Source organism: Sorghum bicolor, chromosome 2 (genome assembly GCF_000003195.3).
Source record: "Sorghum bicolor cultivar BTx623 chromosome 2, Sorghum_bicolor_NCBIv3, whole genome shotgun sequence".
Classification (NCBI taxonomy): Eukaryota; Viridiplantae; Streptophyta; class Magnoliopsida; order Poales; family Poaceae; genus Sorghum; species Sorghum bicolor.
The window spans coordinates 72,767,351-72,784,566 of NC_012871.2; the positions used below are offsets into that span (position 1 = coordinate 72,767,351).

The 17,216-nt window shown below is 43.1% G+C and overlaps 2 protein-coding genes across 3 annotated transcripts; both read left to right on the forward strand.

The window, feature by feature from the left end:
- Nucleotides 4,791-15,562, forward strand: LOC8079017 (probable 6-phosphogluconolactonase 2). Of its 2 annotated transcripts, none has more exons than XM_002460939.2 (4): nucleotides 4,791-4,974; nucleotides 6,999-7,235; nucleotides 7,346-7,481; nucleotides 14,682-15,562. In XM_002460939.2, exons 2-4 carry the CDS (start codon nucleotides 7,051-7,053, stop codon nucleotides 15,204-15,206), a joined length of 846 nt encoding a protein of 281 aa, XP_002460984.1. In that variant the 5' UTR covers nucleotides 4,791-4,974; nucleotides 6,999-7,050; the 3' UTR covers nucleotides 15,207-15,562. The 2 variants fall into 2 exon arrangements, with proteins under 2 accessions (XP_002460984.1, XP_021309860.1); XM_021454185.1 differs by lacking the exon at nucleotides 4,791-4,974 and adding an exon at nucleotides 5,039-5,260.
- Nucleotides 7,488-10,094, forward strand: LOC110432931. Its single transcript, XM_021454183.1, has 3 exons — nucleotides 7,488-8,046; nucleotides 8,221-9,392; nucleotides 9,719-10,094. The coding sequence occupies exons 2-3, from the start codon at nucleotides 8,228-8,230 to the stop codon at nucleotides 9,760-9,762; spliced, it is 1,209 nt and encodes a 402-aa protein (XP_021309858.1). The 5' UTR covers nucleotides 7,488-8,046; nucleotides 8,221-8,227; the 3' UTR covers nucleotides 9,763-10,094.

Genomic DNA, 17,216 nt, shown 5'->3' on the forward strand with positions numbered 1-17,216 from the left:
CTGCTTTGCTCAGGTTCTCACACCGGCCTGTGAAATACGAGTTCCAAATAACTTTCTGTTATGTGTTGCTAAGGTTGCACTGATACAAAGTTTCTTACTACCATGCTGGCGTTTTGTTTTGTTACATATAGGCATGACCAGAGCATACTCCATATTATAGGAGTGTTGGGTTGTATCCATTTTTTAAGCTCCCCTACGGCACCAGAGCATATACAGCATAGCAGATTAGAATGTACTTAGCCCCATCACTACAAGTCTACATGTAGGCTCCTCCAACTTTCTGTATTGTATCATATCATGAGCTTGACTTACAAATTTGGCTTCTTACCATCCAGTGTTTAACATATGGAATATGCTCTGGCCACGCAACATCTTCCTTGCTCTTAAGTTTGATCATCCTTTTAGTGTCGAACATAATTCTCATGTTTGTGAAGTTGCAAGTGCTCAACACATACTCCTATGTGTGACTGTTTTGGCTGAAGTTACAAGATACTCCCTCCGTCTCAAAATAGAAGGCGTAACTGTTTTTTTCTAATGTCCTAGCATATAAGGCGCAGCTCTTTAATCCAATAGTTCACACGCATGCAGCCATGCAATATTTACTGCACCTGCACAGTTTCTCACCTTTCTATTCACGCTAATTTAAGTTATTGTCTTTCTCTCTCTAGTGGGGACTGGTTGGCCTGCACTTAGCATTTAGTTGAGCGCTGGTCTCCGTACACATGTTACAAGAACCAAAGTATCAATTGTGAGAGAGATCAAAAATTAAAACTTTTCTTGGTCTGCGCACATAAGGCAATTGCGCCTTCTATCCTGAGACGGAGGGAGTAAATGGATAATGTACTAGAGGCCACTATCATTATCAGTGATCTTACCAGTCATCTCATCTGTTAGATTCCAGTTTGACCTAATTTTCTGCCCGCAACATGATGCCTCTGCACCGAGAAATTAAGGATTTAAAAGTTTGTGCTTTTTGCCCAAAATGTTTTCTTTTGTAAACTGCCTGCACATCTTTCTGCAATTGCGGTAGTAATGATTTGTAACCATGTATCAGTTTGGTTGGAGCGGACGATCATGGGAATGGACACCACCAGATCCAAATCAAGATCAGAAAATGGTTGTCCCTGAATTGTGTCTATCCTTGTGAGTGGCTATGCAACATCATTTTTGGAATGCTGAGGGCTCCGTATGGTTTCACTTTTGGGTTGATGGTCTGGTGACTCCAGTAATGTCATTACAACACGAATAATGTACCATTTCACTTCATTTAATTGTACTGTTTCTAATAGAAAAGCATTGGAACTCTGCAACAACTCGTCCAAAACTAATTGGACCACCTCTTGCTGAAGAAGCTTGCTGTTTACTGATTGCCCCCACTTTTATGAGCGAAAATGTATGTTTCAATGTTCTCGAGTGCTAATACATGAACATCAATTTTCACTCACTGACAAAGTGGCAATCGAAGAGTTTTTGTTTCTCCACACCTGCTTGATTCCTGCGCGTCACATCACGGTGCACTCATGCAGAGAGACCCGTTCCTTTCCGAGATTTCGATCAGGTAGGTTAGGTATGACCCTCTTCTTTTGTAGTATTGTATGCGACTTTATTTATACACTGTACCTGGTTTGCGTGCACTGGTTCCTCTTTTTGTGAGCTCTCATTTCATAAACCAAATCTCGGATCAAGCTGCTATCATCCACACCATTATAGAGGGTCTCTCTCTCTCTCTCTCGATAACATAAAGTATGTGCTTCAGGGACGACCCTTTGGCACAGTCTCATCTCCGGTGCACCCAGTCCTTCAGTGAGTGGCGACCGAAAAAGATATTTGGAAAAGACAAGAAAATCGAAAAAAAATTCGTTTTCACCTGTATATATAAAAAAAAATTGGCACCCAACGGGTCCCCTACTGGAATTGCTGATGTGTGATTTCTTTTTCACCGTTACGCAATCTGAAAAAAAAAAGAAAATCAAATCTTTCACGGTTTGTGCAAGATGCTTCAGGCGTGCTGCTGCTGGGTGTGCAAGTGCAAATCTAGGGGAGGAACAATAACGAGCACGGGGTTCGCCCAAATCTGTCGATTTTTTAGCCGCTGCAGCGAAGAATTTGACAGGCCACCAACCTTGGACCCTGCCCCATTGTACCCCTGATCGCCTCAGGTAGCTATTTCCGTTTTTCCGTTTCCTCCCTCCCGGGACGCGGAATGGACGGACGGACGGACAGCAGTGGAGGCGGTGACACTGACAGCGATGGGTACGGCCCAGAATTATTGGGGGTCGCGCATCACGTCCTTTCCGGCGCGATCTCTCTCCTCCGTCTCTCTCTTATCAGAAACAGGCTCCGGCGATCGGCGTGCCCCTGACCTAAAAACACGCCATGATTCGCCGCTATCTTGCTGCTGTTCCTCTGTTGGGTGGTGACAGATGACTGGTTGTTGAGCCTCCGTTTCCAGAACCAGAAACTGCAAGCCGCATTTGCGTGATGCCACCAGGCCTTGCATTGCAATTTGCTATCAGATAATCGGATGGATATGGATGGAAGGGAAGATGACAGCTCTCATGCTGTGAGCTACACGGAAGCTTGAGGATGACACGTCGGTCAATATCTCCACCTCTGTTCATCTGCAACTTCTGATTGGCGGAGCCACGTAGCCTAGGGGAATGCCGGTTTGACACCTGGAACGGTCCATTTTCGTGATCCCAAACTGTATAATACTTCAGCTACTGTCTTAAGATGAGATGGCCTCATCTTATCTCCAAGGACGAAGGGCGGCATGTCAAAGGGAAGGGCCCAATCTGATGAGGCATATGGTGGTGTGGCATCTTTTCCTTGATGCCTTGTGATCAACTCATCTGGAAAAACAAGCAAGTAAAGTACCTATGCAAATTGCAACTGATGGCTTCTTTATTTGTCCATACTCCCTTTGTACCAAATTATAAGTCAAATACATAAATTTGTTATGCACCTAGATATCAGCAGGGGCGTCCCAGAGCCCGTGCGGGCCGTACGACCGAACTGGACCCTAAAATTTATGGGCTCCAACATTTACTAAGGGTTCTAAGTATATATATAATAATTTTAGGTTTCTTTTAATTAGTAAATTAGTCACAAACTCAATAAACATGGCCTGCTACTTCCCTCGAGACAAAGCACATTGAGTCCATGATCGTGAGTTAGAAAAGTCTACGGCCAGTAATTCTTCTTCACATAAGTTTATAACCCTTTATGAGTTTGTGGTTTCATCTTTTGGACCTGTTCCTCGCCCTTGGTGTTATTCGTCGCTCAAGAGTCTGAGACCTAGTAGCAATTCTAGACGACGAGTCCCAGATTAGGACACCAAACGGAGATCATTGTCCGGTATAAATTCCATGTACAATCTCTATTTTATTTAGTTAATCTTTTATATATTGCCTTTATAATATATTAATATTATATTTTTTATATTTTAATAATAGATGGTAGACCTTCACTTGTTTTGAACCGGGACGCCCCTGATATCAGTCTCGGATTCTTAAAAACTCGTTTTGTCTCTAGTTTCTAAAACTTGGATTCTGAGCCAAAAAAAAACCTAGTGAGAGTGTTTAGATCCTCCGGTTTTTAAAAATCTGACTTCATTTATCGCTCTATGGGTAACAAGCTGGCAAAAGCTAACAACTTTCTGGTTTTTAAGAATGTGACAAAAACTAACAGAAAAAAACTGACTTGTTTAGACCCCACCCACTATTTGGAAACTAGATTATCTGGAGGGATCCAAACAAGATTCATGTCTAGATACATGACAAATATTACGTCTAGATACATGGCAACACTAATGTACCTAGAAAAATAAAATAACTAATAATTTAAAGCAGAGGGAGTATTTCCTTCTGTTAATGCGAATTCGAGGCGAGGTAGGTAGGTAGGCAGACATGAACACAGCACAACTGCTCGTAGTAATTTAGGCCTTGTTGAGTTGAGAGAATTTTTTGGTTTTGGCTACTGTAGCACTTTCGTTTGTTTGTGACAAATATTGTCCAATCATGGACTAACTAGACTCAAAAGATTCAGCTCGCGAATTACAGGTAAACTGTGTAATCAGTATTTGTTTTTGTCTATATTTAGTACTTCATGCATGTGCCACAAGATTCGATGTGACGTGAAATCTTGAAATTTTTTAGGAACTAAACAATGCCTTACACTTTGGGATCATGAAGCAAGCGGTGGCGGCCACATTGTACTAGCTGCACTGCAAGCAACTGCGGGGTGCGCGTAAAGATCTGGGGTAGGGTAGCATCAAAGGCATGTTTGATGGATGGATGGACCTCGCTCGCTCGCTCCCTCCATCTCCATGGTCCATGCATGCTGCCATCTGCATTTCTGCAATACAATGCCTCCTCTTCCCCATCCTCTGCGTCAGTTGCAGATGAAGACAGCAGCCCAATCGTTTTCTCCAAAAAGATGAGGAGGACCGCAGTCGCCCGCTGCAACTTGCGTGGGTTCTCTATCATCGGCTCGATGCCAACTGACAAAAGCCCCCTTCTTCTAATCTACCCCACGGTAGATTCCGTTACTGAAAGCCACTAAGTCCAAGCGCAGGTGAATGGAAACGCCCGATGTTTATTGCAGGAAGGAAGCTTAATGAACAATCTTTAATTAATAATAATCTTATAATCTACCAGGAACAGGCAGCCAGGCAGGCAGGTGGGGAAGCTGGGTTAGGATAAGTACGAGAGGGCAAGCCGCACGTGCGGGGCAGCTCGACAGATGGACGCAACCAAAATTTAATCATCTCCGGGAACACAAAGATAAAAGCCACACATCTGCAGTGGTGGAGTGGAAGGCTTCACAGGCCCAGAGGAAAAGGGCGAAGGAGGGAGATGGGATTGGAATTGGAATAAAAAAAAAGGAAGAGAGCAGGAGAAGCGCGCGCACAACACAATCCGCAGGCCGCAGCAGAGGAGTGAGTGCAGAGGAGACATTCAGATCAAACCCAAGGTGTCGCCTTCTTCCTCTTCCCCCTCCTCCTGATATCGACGTCCACCCTCTCCTCGATTTCCTTTTCCGGGTTTTAAATATAAATCGCCAGCAATTCTGTACGCAATACGTTGAGTGCGAAAGATCCTACGCAGTATATGCGTATGTATGTGTGTGTGCGTCTGCGCTTCCTTGCTTCCCCTGCCTTCTTTTATTCTCCTCTCCTTTGTTCGCTTGCGGGCTTGCGGCTTCGGGAAGGAGGAGAGGACGAGGGGCGGGCGGGTGGGCGGGCGAATGCACAGTTCCGGTGAGTTCTTGGAATCCGACCCGGCTCTTCTTGATTCGTTTCCGCGGCCGTGATCTTAGGGTTGGTTCTTGGTTTGGGCGCTGCTCGAGGCGGAAACACGATTTTATCCGGCGCGCAGACGCCTCGAAGCTCGAACTGCGATTCTAACTCTCACTCGTGCTGTCGTGTGTTCTTGGCACTGCCTGGGACAACATTGGCTCCAAAATGCGGCCGAATTGTTGGTGTTTTTTGGAGTGTGGTTTTGTTGCTGGGAAGGGGTTTTAGGGAATGCGGCTAAGGTGCGCGCGTTTTAGTCCATCAGAGACTGGAATTCTTGGGGCGGACGGACCCGGAGTTGCGCATTCTTGATCCCGCTGCTTTCGCCCGCCAAACAATGATGCGGCCGCCATGGCCTTATCCGATTTCTTTAGGGTTCTTTTCCGTCGGGAGAAAGTACGCGAGAAAGTGGGGCCAAAGGGAGCAGCTTTTTACCAGTCTTCAGCATCTACTACAATGGATTGTTCGCCCGCAGTGCTTCTGCTTCTTTTTCACTTTTTTTGGGCAGTAAAGTAGTATTTGGGTGCTTTTGTTGGGATTGTAAAAAATAAAGATCGGAATCTTTGAACTGTTCTCAACTCAAATGATGGTTGCTAGAGCTTTCAGTTGCAATTGCTCTGTTTCTTATTGATCTTTCCTCAGCTGTGGTCCAGACTCCAGATTTCTTCAGCTTTCTCTATCCCTTGAGCACAAAAAGAAAGGCAGCTTCTCTTCTTTCATTTTCAATTTTATTATGATCTTTGATTGAGTTGATGTTACTGCTTGTGCAATTCCCGTGTATAATGCTAAAGAGTTTGTTTCTTCTATACCAGTTTAGAGCTTCTGTTTTGACGACGCTTGAAACTTAGTGAAGATCATTGTCATGCTTCCCGTGTGCAGCCTTTTCATATGAGGTCAATTGCAGCTGAATGTTGAATGGGTCTTTTTGCTGAGATGATCGTGAAATGATTTATGCGATAGTCTGTTGGACGTCTAATCATGGTTAGGATTGGGTTCCGAGGCTTATCTATTAATTTGCTATAGGCAGCCAGTAAGATTTCTGTATACAACAGCAAGAGATTTCCCTTGCTCTAAATTTGTACTGAAATGTCAAAGACATGATTATTAGTTAAAGCAATAATAGATACCCCAAGTTCCAATCTTCTTTCTTGTGGGCTTTTTTTATTCAATCTAGCTAGATTTCTGTCACAGTCATACTACACAGCAAATTTATGATCCCCAAATTGACGTGATGCAATCATACATGTTCAGTTTTTTAGGTGCTTTGTAGAAAACTTAGTCTTTTGTGGCCTTTAGGCGAGTTCTACAAAATGTAGTACCTTTTTAATCATTTAATATAACTTGCAAGTTGGTGTTTTTATTGTTGGTTCTGTTGGAAATGATTAGAAGCAAAACATAAGTTGTAAAAACATATTCAGAAACTCTACTACGCGCGCGATGGGTCGCTCGATTGGGAAGCATGCAACCCGTCACCCTCGTCGCGCTCGCCTCCTCCTCCCCCCCCCCCCCCCCCCCCCCCGAGCTGTTCGCTGATCTATTGTGAGAAAAATACTGTTGGCTGGCAAAAAAAAGTACGGCTATAAGACAAGCGAACTTGGCTAGCAGGAGAATATGGCTGAAATTACTTTCCACTGATTCTTTTTGCAGGAGAATATGGCTGAAATTACTTTCATTGCTTATTTGCCACTGATTCTCTTTGCAGGAGAATATTGGTGAAACAATAACTTGACATAGAGTTCTAGACCAAAGAAGCAATGGAAAGGGAATCGTCTACCACATATGAGCCAAAAAGGAACTGTGAAATAAGGGTTTTTGAGAGTTCAGATGAAATTTCAACAGATCTTGCTGAGTATATCTCGCAAATTTCAGAAATTTCTGTCAAAGAAAGGGGATACTTTGCCATCGCCTTATCTGGTGGTCCCCTAGTCAGTTTTTTGGGGTAATATTATTTCCTCATATTTATTAGATATTCTACTCTATTATGTACTAGAATTGTTTACATAGTTTGCATTCCAATTTCTGAACTTTCTCTCCTTCAATTACTACAAGGAAACTTTGTGAAGCACCATACAACAAGACCCTGGACTGGTCCAAATGGTACATCTTCTGGTCTGATGAACGTGCCGTTGCAAAAAACCATGCAGAGAGTAACTATAAGTTAACAAAAGAAGGATTTATTGCCAAGGTATGTGAACTGAAGATGCCTTATTTTTCTTTTCCATTTTTTGTCCGTGCTGCAGCCTAAATAAGCTTATGTCAAGAATTTTTGTCATTAAGATCAGCTTATTTTGTATTGAAATGGTGCTGTCTGTCATGGTGTCACCTACTCTATGTTTCCTTCAAAAGTGAGTTAATTTGGCTCTATTTTTGTTTATTTTTCTGTACCAACCTGTTGGGCTATGTATTTCTATAGATAGGCCCTTGGGCTTATAGCCCATTGTCTGTGTTGGTGTATGTGTTATATATATATGTATGTATCAAAGACACAGAAAGTGGAGTGGTCTCTGGAATTTTCCATACCCCTTCATGGTGTCGGAGCCTGGTTAGAGAGAGAGAGAGAGCTCGGCGACAGGAGTGACGGACTGGATCTAGAGATGTCCAGGCGCCTGAGGTTAGATTGCCTGGCTGAGGAGTGCACCCGTGCTGCTCCTGTTGGTGGACCTGCTGCTGTGGTACCTCCTGCTACTGGTGCCTTGCTCTGTGGTGAAGAAGGAAGAGAAGGGAAAGCATCCAGTGGAAGAAGGAAGCAGGTGCGTGTGTCATCTCTGTTGGCTATAGTGTGGCTCTTGTGTGGTTGTTGGAGAAAGGGTGCCTGCTGCACAGGGCATATATGCTATATACCCTGGGGATTTAGTTGAGCTAGAAGTTTGTGTGCTGCTTGGTGTCTCTTGATAACAAAGGCATCTTATTAGTTACTGTTGTAGCTCATACATGATGGGGGAAAATCAAGGAATTGAGCAAGTGCTTGGAAAATTGGTAGAACTACTTACTGCAAAGAAGGATGAGGTCTCATCTTCAAGCAGAGAAATTGTTGTTCATGCTGAACCTGTCCAAAAGATAGAGTTGATGCCAAATGATGTCAAATTAGAGGGCATAAAAAATTACTTGGCTTGGTCTAGAAGGGCACTTCGGTTGTTGAAAGCAAAAAAACTTGAAGGCTTCGTCATTGGGGAATCATCTGAGCCATCAGATAAGTCAAGTCCTGAATGGAGCACATGGGATGCTACCAACTCTCTGGTAGCAGCGTGGATGTTGAGTTCTATGACTCCGGTCATTGCAAACACAGTAGATACAATTGTGAGTGCAAAAGAGATATGGAAAGCTTTGGAAAAGATGTATTCAGGTGTTGGAAATGTGATGCTGATGGTTGAAATAGAAGACAGACTCCATGATCTCAAACAGGGGGAGCGGTCGGTGATGGAATATGTTGCTGAGTTGAAGAGTTTGTGGGCTGATGCAGATCATTATAAACCTATCGAGTTGCCACACTCAGAGTGTGTGACATGGGTGAAGAAGTGGATAGAAGAAAAGAGAGTCATTCATTTCTTAAGGGGGCTGAACCCAGAGTTTGAGGCAAGGCGTTCTGCTATTTTTCATCAACCGACTCTTCCTAGCCTAGATGAGGCCATAGCTGCTATTTCACAAGAGGAGTATAGACTAAAGGTGATGAGGGAGACTGCTACATCACCATCTCCTGCATCCTTACCTCGTCCAATTTTTGCAGCAACAGAAATGAAAGAAAATAGAAAGTGTTTCAATTGTGGTGACACTGGACACTTGAGTCGTGATTGTCCTAAGCCACTCAGGCCCAACAATGGTAGAGGAAGAGGTACCAGAGGTGCTCTTAGGGGTGGTAGAGGCTATGGAGGAAGAGGTGGCTATAGGGCCAACGTAGTGGGTATAGAAGAGGAGCTTTCTAGAGCAGCAGCTTCATCGGTGAAAGCTGAAGAACCCAAACAATGGAAAGAAAAAGTTCCAACTTCATCAATGAAAGACGAAGAACCCAGACAATGGAAAGATAAAGTTGAGAGCTCAAGAGATAAAGATCAAGTTAATTATGTTGGTGACTTCGTCAACTTTGCCTACATAGATGAAGGTAATTATGCTCATGTATCAATGCCTACACGCATATCACAGTTAAATTGGATTTTAGATTCAGGGGCATCAAAGCATGTTACAGGTGCATCATGTGAGTTTGAATCGTATATGCAATATCCCCCCACACATAAAGAAACTATACAAACTGCTGATGGCACATCACAATTTGTTAAAGGTGTTGGAACAGTTCAGTGCACTCCATCTATTAAATTGTCATCAGTTTTGCATGTGCCAGCTTTTCCTGTCAATCTAGTATCATTGAGCGCGTTAGTTGATAAATTGGACTGTCGGGTTACACTTGACCGAGAAAATTGTTTAATTCAGGAAAGGAGGACAGGGAGGAATCTTGGGACTGCAACCAGGCATAGTGGATTGTGGTATATGGATCGTGAGGACACAGCTGAAGCATTATGTACTGTGTTGGCTGCAACGATAGGAGAGAAGGAAGCTAATGTGATGTTATTACATTGTAGACTCGGGCATCTTTCTTTCAACAAAATAAGCAAAGCCTTTCCTAATGTAATGTGTGGGGTGGATAAGAGCAAACTATTTTGTGATGCTTGTGAGTTTGCAAAACACACAAGGACATCTTATTTGAGTAAGGGCATTAGAAGTGCCTCCCCTTTCATGCTAGTACATTCAGATGTTTGGACATGTCCTGTGGTTTCTATTAGTGGAATGAAGTACTTTGTTACTTTTATTGACTGCTTCTCTCGAATGACATGGGTATATCTCATGAAACATAAAGATGAAGTGCTAAGATGCTTCCAAGATTTTTGTGCCCTTGTAAAAAATCAATTCAATACACATGTAAAAATGATAAGGACAGACAATGGAACTGAGTATGTGAATAAGGAATTCAGTACATTCTTGTCGGCTCATGGTATTATACACCAAACCTCATGCCCAGATACTCCTCCACAAAATGGAGTAGCTGAAAGGAAGAATCGTCATATTTTGGAGGTTGCTCGTTCACTAATGTTTACAATGAATGTTCCAAAATTTTTGTGGAGTGAAGCTGTTTTGACTGCTACATATCTCATTAATCGCACCCCATCGAGGATACTTGGGATGAAGACTCCATGCGAAATGTTGTTAGGTGAGAACAAATTTGTGGTTCCTCCTAAGGTTTTTGGATGCACATGTTTTGTTAGAGATCATAGACCTTTGGTGAATAAACTGGATCCACGTGCAGTAAAGTGCATCTTTGTGGGTTATTCCTCTGGACAGAAGGGTTACAAATGTTGGAGTCCTAATGAGAGACGCTTGTTTATAAGCATGGATGTGACATTCAGGGAGTCAATTCCATATTATGGTGAGAAGACTGAACTAAGTTTTATGTTTGAGCCTCATCTTATGGGAACTGAAGAAGTTACTCGTGAGGGGGAGAACAATGTCATGGAAAATAATTTAGTTGAAAAAGTGTCGAGTATAGAAGGAGTGATAAGTGGTTCCTTGTCTCAATCAAGGAGAATGGGAGTGGCGAATGATGAGTCAGTCCCGCTTCAAGAAGAGAATTCTCAAATTGACTTGTTCCAAAATAAGGATGTCTCAAAGGTGTATACAAGAAGAAAGTTTAGGTCCTCAATTGAGGCAACCGAGGTGGCTCCATCAGCTCCGGTGCATGAGAGTAACCAAGAGATAATTGATGTATCTTCATCATCAGAAGTTGAAGCTGAGCCATCATCAGATGATTTGCCCATTGCACTACGGAAAGGTACACGAACTAGTGCAGGAATGCCTCCACAAAGGTATGGGTTTGAGCATGATATAAGTAACTATGTTTCATATGCTTCTTTATCTCCTGCATATAGAGCATTTGTAGCCTCACTACAATCTGTGAAAATTCCCAAAGATTGGCGAGAAGCAAAAAATGATCCCAAATGGCATGAAGCCATGCGGGAGGAGTTGAGTGCTCTTGAAAAGAACCAAACATGGGATCTTGTCAAACTGCCTGCAGGAAAAAGGGTTGTCACTTGTAAGTGGGTCTTCACTGTGAAACAAACACCCGAGGGTAAAGTGGAAAGGTGCAAAGCTAGATTAGTTGCACGAGGTTATAGCCAGACATACGGTATCGATTATGATGAGACGTTTGCTCCCGTGGCGAAGATGAGCACAGTAAGAATACTAATATCTTGTGCAACCAATTTTGGGTGGCCCCTGCATCAATTGGATGTTAAAAATGCTTTCCTTCATGGAGATCTACAAGAGGAGGTGTATATGGAGGTTCCACCTGGTTGGTCCAAACCTGAAGCAAGTGGGATGGTGTGCAAATTGAAGAAGTCTTTATATGGTCTCAAGCAATCTCCTAGAGCCTGGTTTGATAGATTTAGATGGGCACTATGTGATATGGGATACAAACAGTGCAATGGAGATCACACCTTGTTCTACAGACACTTAGGGCGTAAGATCACAATGTTGGCTGTGTATGTGGATGATATCATTATCACAGGTGATAATGAAGCAGAGATTGAATGCTTGAAGAAGAACCTAAGTAAGCAATTTGAGGTTAAAGATCTTGGTCAACTTAGATACTTTCTTGGTATTGAAATTGCTCGATCTCCAAAAGGCATATTTCTGTCACAAAGAAAATATGTTTTAGACTTGCTCAGTGAGACTGGCATGCTTGGGTGTCGACCTGCATCAACACCTATTGATCCAAATCACAAGTTATGTGCTGAATCAGGTGATCCAGTGAACAAGGAGAGCTATCAGAAACTGGTCGGTAAACTCATCTACTTATGTCATACAAGACCTGACATCTCATACGCTGTGAGTGTTGTGAGCAGGTATATGCATGATCCTAGAAGTGGACACCTGGATGCAGTTAACCGGATCTTAAAATATTTAAAAGGTAGTCCTGGTAAGGGACTTATGTTTAAAAGCCATTGCCATCTTAATGTTGAGGGATATTGTGATGCTGATTGGGCAAGTAGTCTTGATGATAGGAGATCAACATCAGGCTATTGTGTGTTTGTTGGTGGAAATTTAGTGTCATGGAGAAGTAAGAAACAACCAGTTGTATCTCGTTCTACTGCTGAAGCTGAGTATAGAGCCATGTCACAAGGGTTGTGTGAGATCTTATGGGTAAGAAACCTTTTATCTGAATTGAAGGTGTTGAGGAAAGGCCCTTCTATGCTACACTGTGATAACAAATCAGCTATCAGTATCGCCAATAATCCAGTTCAGCATGACAGGACCAAACATATTGAGATTGATCGCTTTTTTATCAAGGAGAAGATAGATGATGGTGTTATAGTTTTGGGTCATGTGACTTCAAATGAACAAGTGGCAGATTGCCTAACCAAAGGTTTAGGATTAAAACAGTGTGAGTTAGCATGTAACAAGATGGGGATGATAGATATCTATCTCCCATCTTGAGGGGGAGTGTTGGGCTATGTATTTCTATAGATAGGCCCATGGGCTTATAGCCCATTGTCTGTGTTGGTGTATGTGTTATATATATATGTATGTATCAAAGACACAGAAAGTGGAGTGGTCTCTGGAATTTTCCATACCCCTTCACAACCAGACAGGGGTTGTATCTTACAGGAGATCCTCTATACTGATGGTACACCAGTTGCTTCCATTAATATTGTTTTCCCCTATACATACCTAAACAATGAAAAAATTATTCAGTGAAATAAGATGTTGACAAACTCTTATATACAAATTTAATAGCTGAAGTGAGTGTCTTATTCCTTAACCTAAAATGCTGTTTTGGTTGTCATGTGCAAAGTTTGGTGCCCACTGAACTATATGATCTGGTGGTTTCTTTTACTATTGAGGGATTTTTCTTCGTGACTGATGTTTGATTGAAGTTTTGATGCTGTGTTTGCTCTTTGCTTCCCATTTTTTTTATGCTTTTGCGTGGAAGTAATTGATGTGATTATTTGCCACCACTTGTGTTAGATCAACCTTAAGTTACAAAAAAAAATTTCTTTACGTTATGTCCACCTTGTTGAAGCTACAACCATGAACAGAATGAACACTGTAAAGTCTACAGAGCAAGAACGAACTTGTGTCATACCTCAATGTTGTTTTGATAACTAATAAGAGTGGAATTTTAGTTTAATCTAGCCCTGTTTAAGATCTTAATATTTTTATTGTATGTTGATGGTGATGAATGCATGTTATGAAATACTACCAATTTTATTTTATGACTAATGTGTTTTCCAAAAAAAAATTATGATAGTATTAAATTAACTCTCAAGGTGGGTCTGACTTACGTGAGGCTTTCTGATGTTGTATTTTCAGAGAAAAAAAATCCTTGTTTCAACCAAAAGTTAGGAGTTTTTGGTATTTCTGTTTCAGGACGAGGCTTAAAATTATCTAGAGTACCAATCAGAGGGAGTCATAGATAATCAAGAATTCCATGTGTGTTGCTTCGATTCTTTCAAAGAGAAATCAGGTCAAGAGTAGTGGCATACAATATATTAGCTCAAAATCTATGATGCTAACATTCAATCTCTTATTTTTGTTCTCATTTATCCCTATCCATTTTCCTTTCCTGTTACAGTAAAAATATTACTGCCAATTGCAAAGCAGAGCACATGTCAAGGTATTACACCTTAGACACTGATTGGTCTGGATGGGTGGCTGGGCTAATTTACATTATGATGTGTCATGTTCTTGCAGTATGATATTTTTCAAACTTCAGATAATGCTATATCCTGTGCCAACTTGGGGGTGGGGACTGATTAAGGCTGCCTAACTACCGCTTTAATAGTTCCCTCTTCCAGCTACTCTGGAAGCACCCTGCACCAACCACACATTTCCATAGCTATCCATCATTGCCAAATGTCAGACAAAAAACTTATCAAAATGGTTTCTGTCAATATAAGGCTGGGTCTGAACTGGTCTTTCCTCCATGCATTAATGTTCAGATTTTTAGTTTCTATTTTTTCTAGTCTATAATGTTTCTTAGTTCAAGGAGCTTAACAAAAAATCAGTTTACTTTTTTGTTTTTTAATCTCTCTCTATTGGGCCCATTTAAATCTCTAAGAGTGCAAACTGTTTTGGTTGTCTAAAAGCTTTAATATAACCGCAGCATTCCCTGTTCTGCTAGTGTTACTGTTGCATGAGATTTTCTCAAGTGTGTCATTCATGTTCTTCTCTGTGGAGTCTTCTGACTATATGTCTGATTCATTCTGTTCCCTTTCTTGCCATACCAGTTACAATGATTCCCATGTTTAGCTCAAGAAGCAAAAAATCTGAACAAGATGTGTTAGTATCTTTGTAATGCTTTTGCCAAGTTAACTATCTGATACTTGAATGGCATTTACAGGTACCTATTCCGCATGGCCATGTCTACTCCATAAATGACAATGCCACAGTGGAGGATGCAGCAACAGACTATGAATTCATGATCAGGCAGCTGGTTAAGGTCCGCACAATAGGAGTCTCAGAGAGAAACGACTGTCCCAAGTTTGATCTCATCCTCCTTGCCATGGGCGCTGATGGGCATGTGGCCTCACTTTTCCCGAACCACCCTGCCATGGAGCTGAAAGACGACTGGGTCACCTACATCACTGACTCCCCGCAGCCTCCTCCTGAGAGGATCACCTTCACTCTCCCAGTAATCAACTCAGCATCCAACATAGCAATAGTGTCCACCGGTGATGACAAAGCAAATGCTGTTCACTTAGCAGTTTCTGACACGACTGAAGGTCCTGATGCTCCTACATCACTGCCTGCTAGAATGGTCCAGCCAACGGACGGGAAGCTGGTGTGGTTTCTGGACAAGGAGGCGGCATCATCCCTTGAGTCCATGAACGACGACGATGCTTCCTTCGACCGTCATGAGTACTAACTCTGAGGATCTGAGGTCGTCTTGAAGTGAATGAACGGAGGTGTGTAAGTAGGTGGTGGCATATGATGGAAGACGTGCTGTTTGCTCCCCTTTTAGCTCGATGTATGCATTGATTTGTCTGAGGGTTTAGTTCCGGGAAATCTGAAATTGCTCTTGGTCCTTTTGCTATGAGAGGTGATTGAAAGCGAGGAAATGGGTATGCGATGTTGAGTCATCGAAGAACATCAGATTTTAACTCTGGTCGTATGATATTATGTAGTGGAAGTTAGATTTTTTTTATTTGTTGGTATGTCTTTCATGGCGTCTTCTAAAAACATTCTGATCCGCGAGACACCAATCCTACTGTTCTTTTAGCCCGGAGTATGTTTCTTCCACTGTTTTTTTTTTTCTGAACAGGAGCTGAGGCTCACTCCATATATTCTGTTTGTGGTCGAACGAGTGCCTATGAGCTGAATGATACAAGTGTCACTCAGCCTTAAGCGCAACACCTTATTAACGATGCCAGTAGGCCTGACTTGCACGTTTGGGAGGGCTGCGCTCGCAGGGCTCGAGTGCCCAGAGTAAATGATGATGTCTAGTTTTAAGGTTCTAGGAGAAAAATCAGACTACAGTAATAGTGTAGAGTAACTCCAATAATGATATCTAAAATAGGGTTCTACTTATGATTTGAGAGCTTACGTCTACTTTTGAAGACCCTGTTTTCTAAAATCAACTTCAGCAACCCTCAATTGATGACTCCTAACTTTATGATCCTATTGATCACATATATACTCCATCTATTCCAAATTATGAGATGCTTTAGTTTTACAGATACATGGCTTTTGTTATACACTTAGATATACACTATATCTAACATACTAGGGTCTAATGCCACTTGATCCAAAGGGACATGAAGAGAGCAACAGTGGGCAACCGAAAATAAGGACTCCCTCCAAAGCCCCGTGAATAAAGGGGTGAATTTAGCAGTCCTCTATACTAAACTAAGCTTTAGTCAAGGGAGGTAGGAGTGATCTTACAGTTTTTTTAGCTCCTGCTGCACAATAAAGTCTTGCCTCTTCCTTTATCTTGCCAATGAGTGCTTCCGCTGTGTTATGGCCGTCATAAAAAATTCGAAAACAATACGCGACGAGTCATGCGATTGGGAAGTGTGTGACCCGTCGCCCTCCTCGCGCTCGCCTCCTCCCCCCTAGCTCCTTCGGTCCTTCCTTCCTCCTTCGGTGCGGGTTTCGGTGGCGGCGGCGGCACCGGCGAGGCAGGCCTCCTCCTCCTCCACGCGACCACACCCACATCCTAGCCTTTTTCCCCAACTCCGGCTAGGGTTCCGGCGGTCGTGACCCACCCTTCTTCCCCAAATCTGAAGGGCATAGAAGGGGCTGGCCAAGGGGAGGCAGGCCAGCGGCTTAGGGGCCCTGGCCACGGTGGTGCTGCCGAGCTAGGGAAGGGCGGGGGCACCATGGACGAAGGGGGAGGGAAAGAAGGCGGGTGCCTCGGATGCTAGGGCTCACACGGATCTGGCGAACCCTAACACCCACGTTGAGCGACACCATGGCCAGAGGGGGAGGGAAAGAAGGCGGGCATCTCGCGTGGAGCTCCAGCAAACCCTAGCACCCACGATGGGGGCAAGGACGAGGATGAGAGTAGGGTGGAGAGGTGGGTGGCGCAACCACTGGCTTGGAATGGCAGGTGAGGAAGGCAGAGACAGAGGCTTAAGAGATGAGCAGGGTCGCGTGACCCGCGAGTGCACGACGGGTTGTGCTTTAACAACCTCTCCCCCCTCCCCCCCCCCCCCCCACCCACAAATTTTTTTTTGCATTTCTCTCTTTCTAAATCTCGGGTTAGCATACGCACCGCCTTTGTCGGTAACCTTGGTGATGTGCTGATTTGTCACCACCAATGGTCAGGAGAACAAAGATTGACTGGCCGGCCTCCTGAGAAGTGGATGGGAAGTTGCCGCTAGTCCAGGTATACGCACGGCATTCCAAATTGGGAGGCTATATCGGCAGTGTGCTG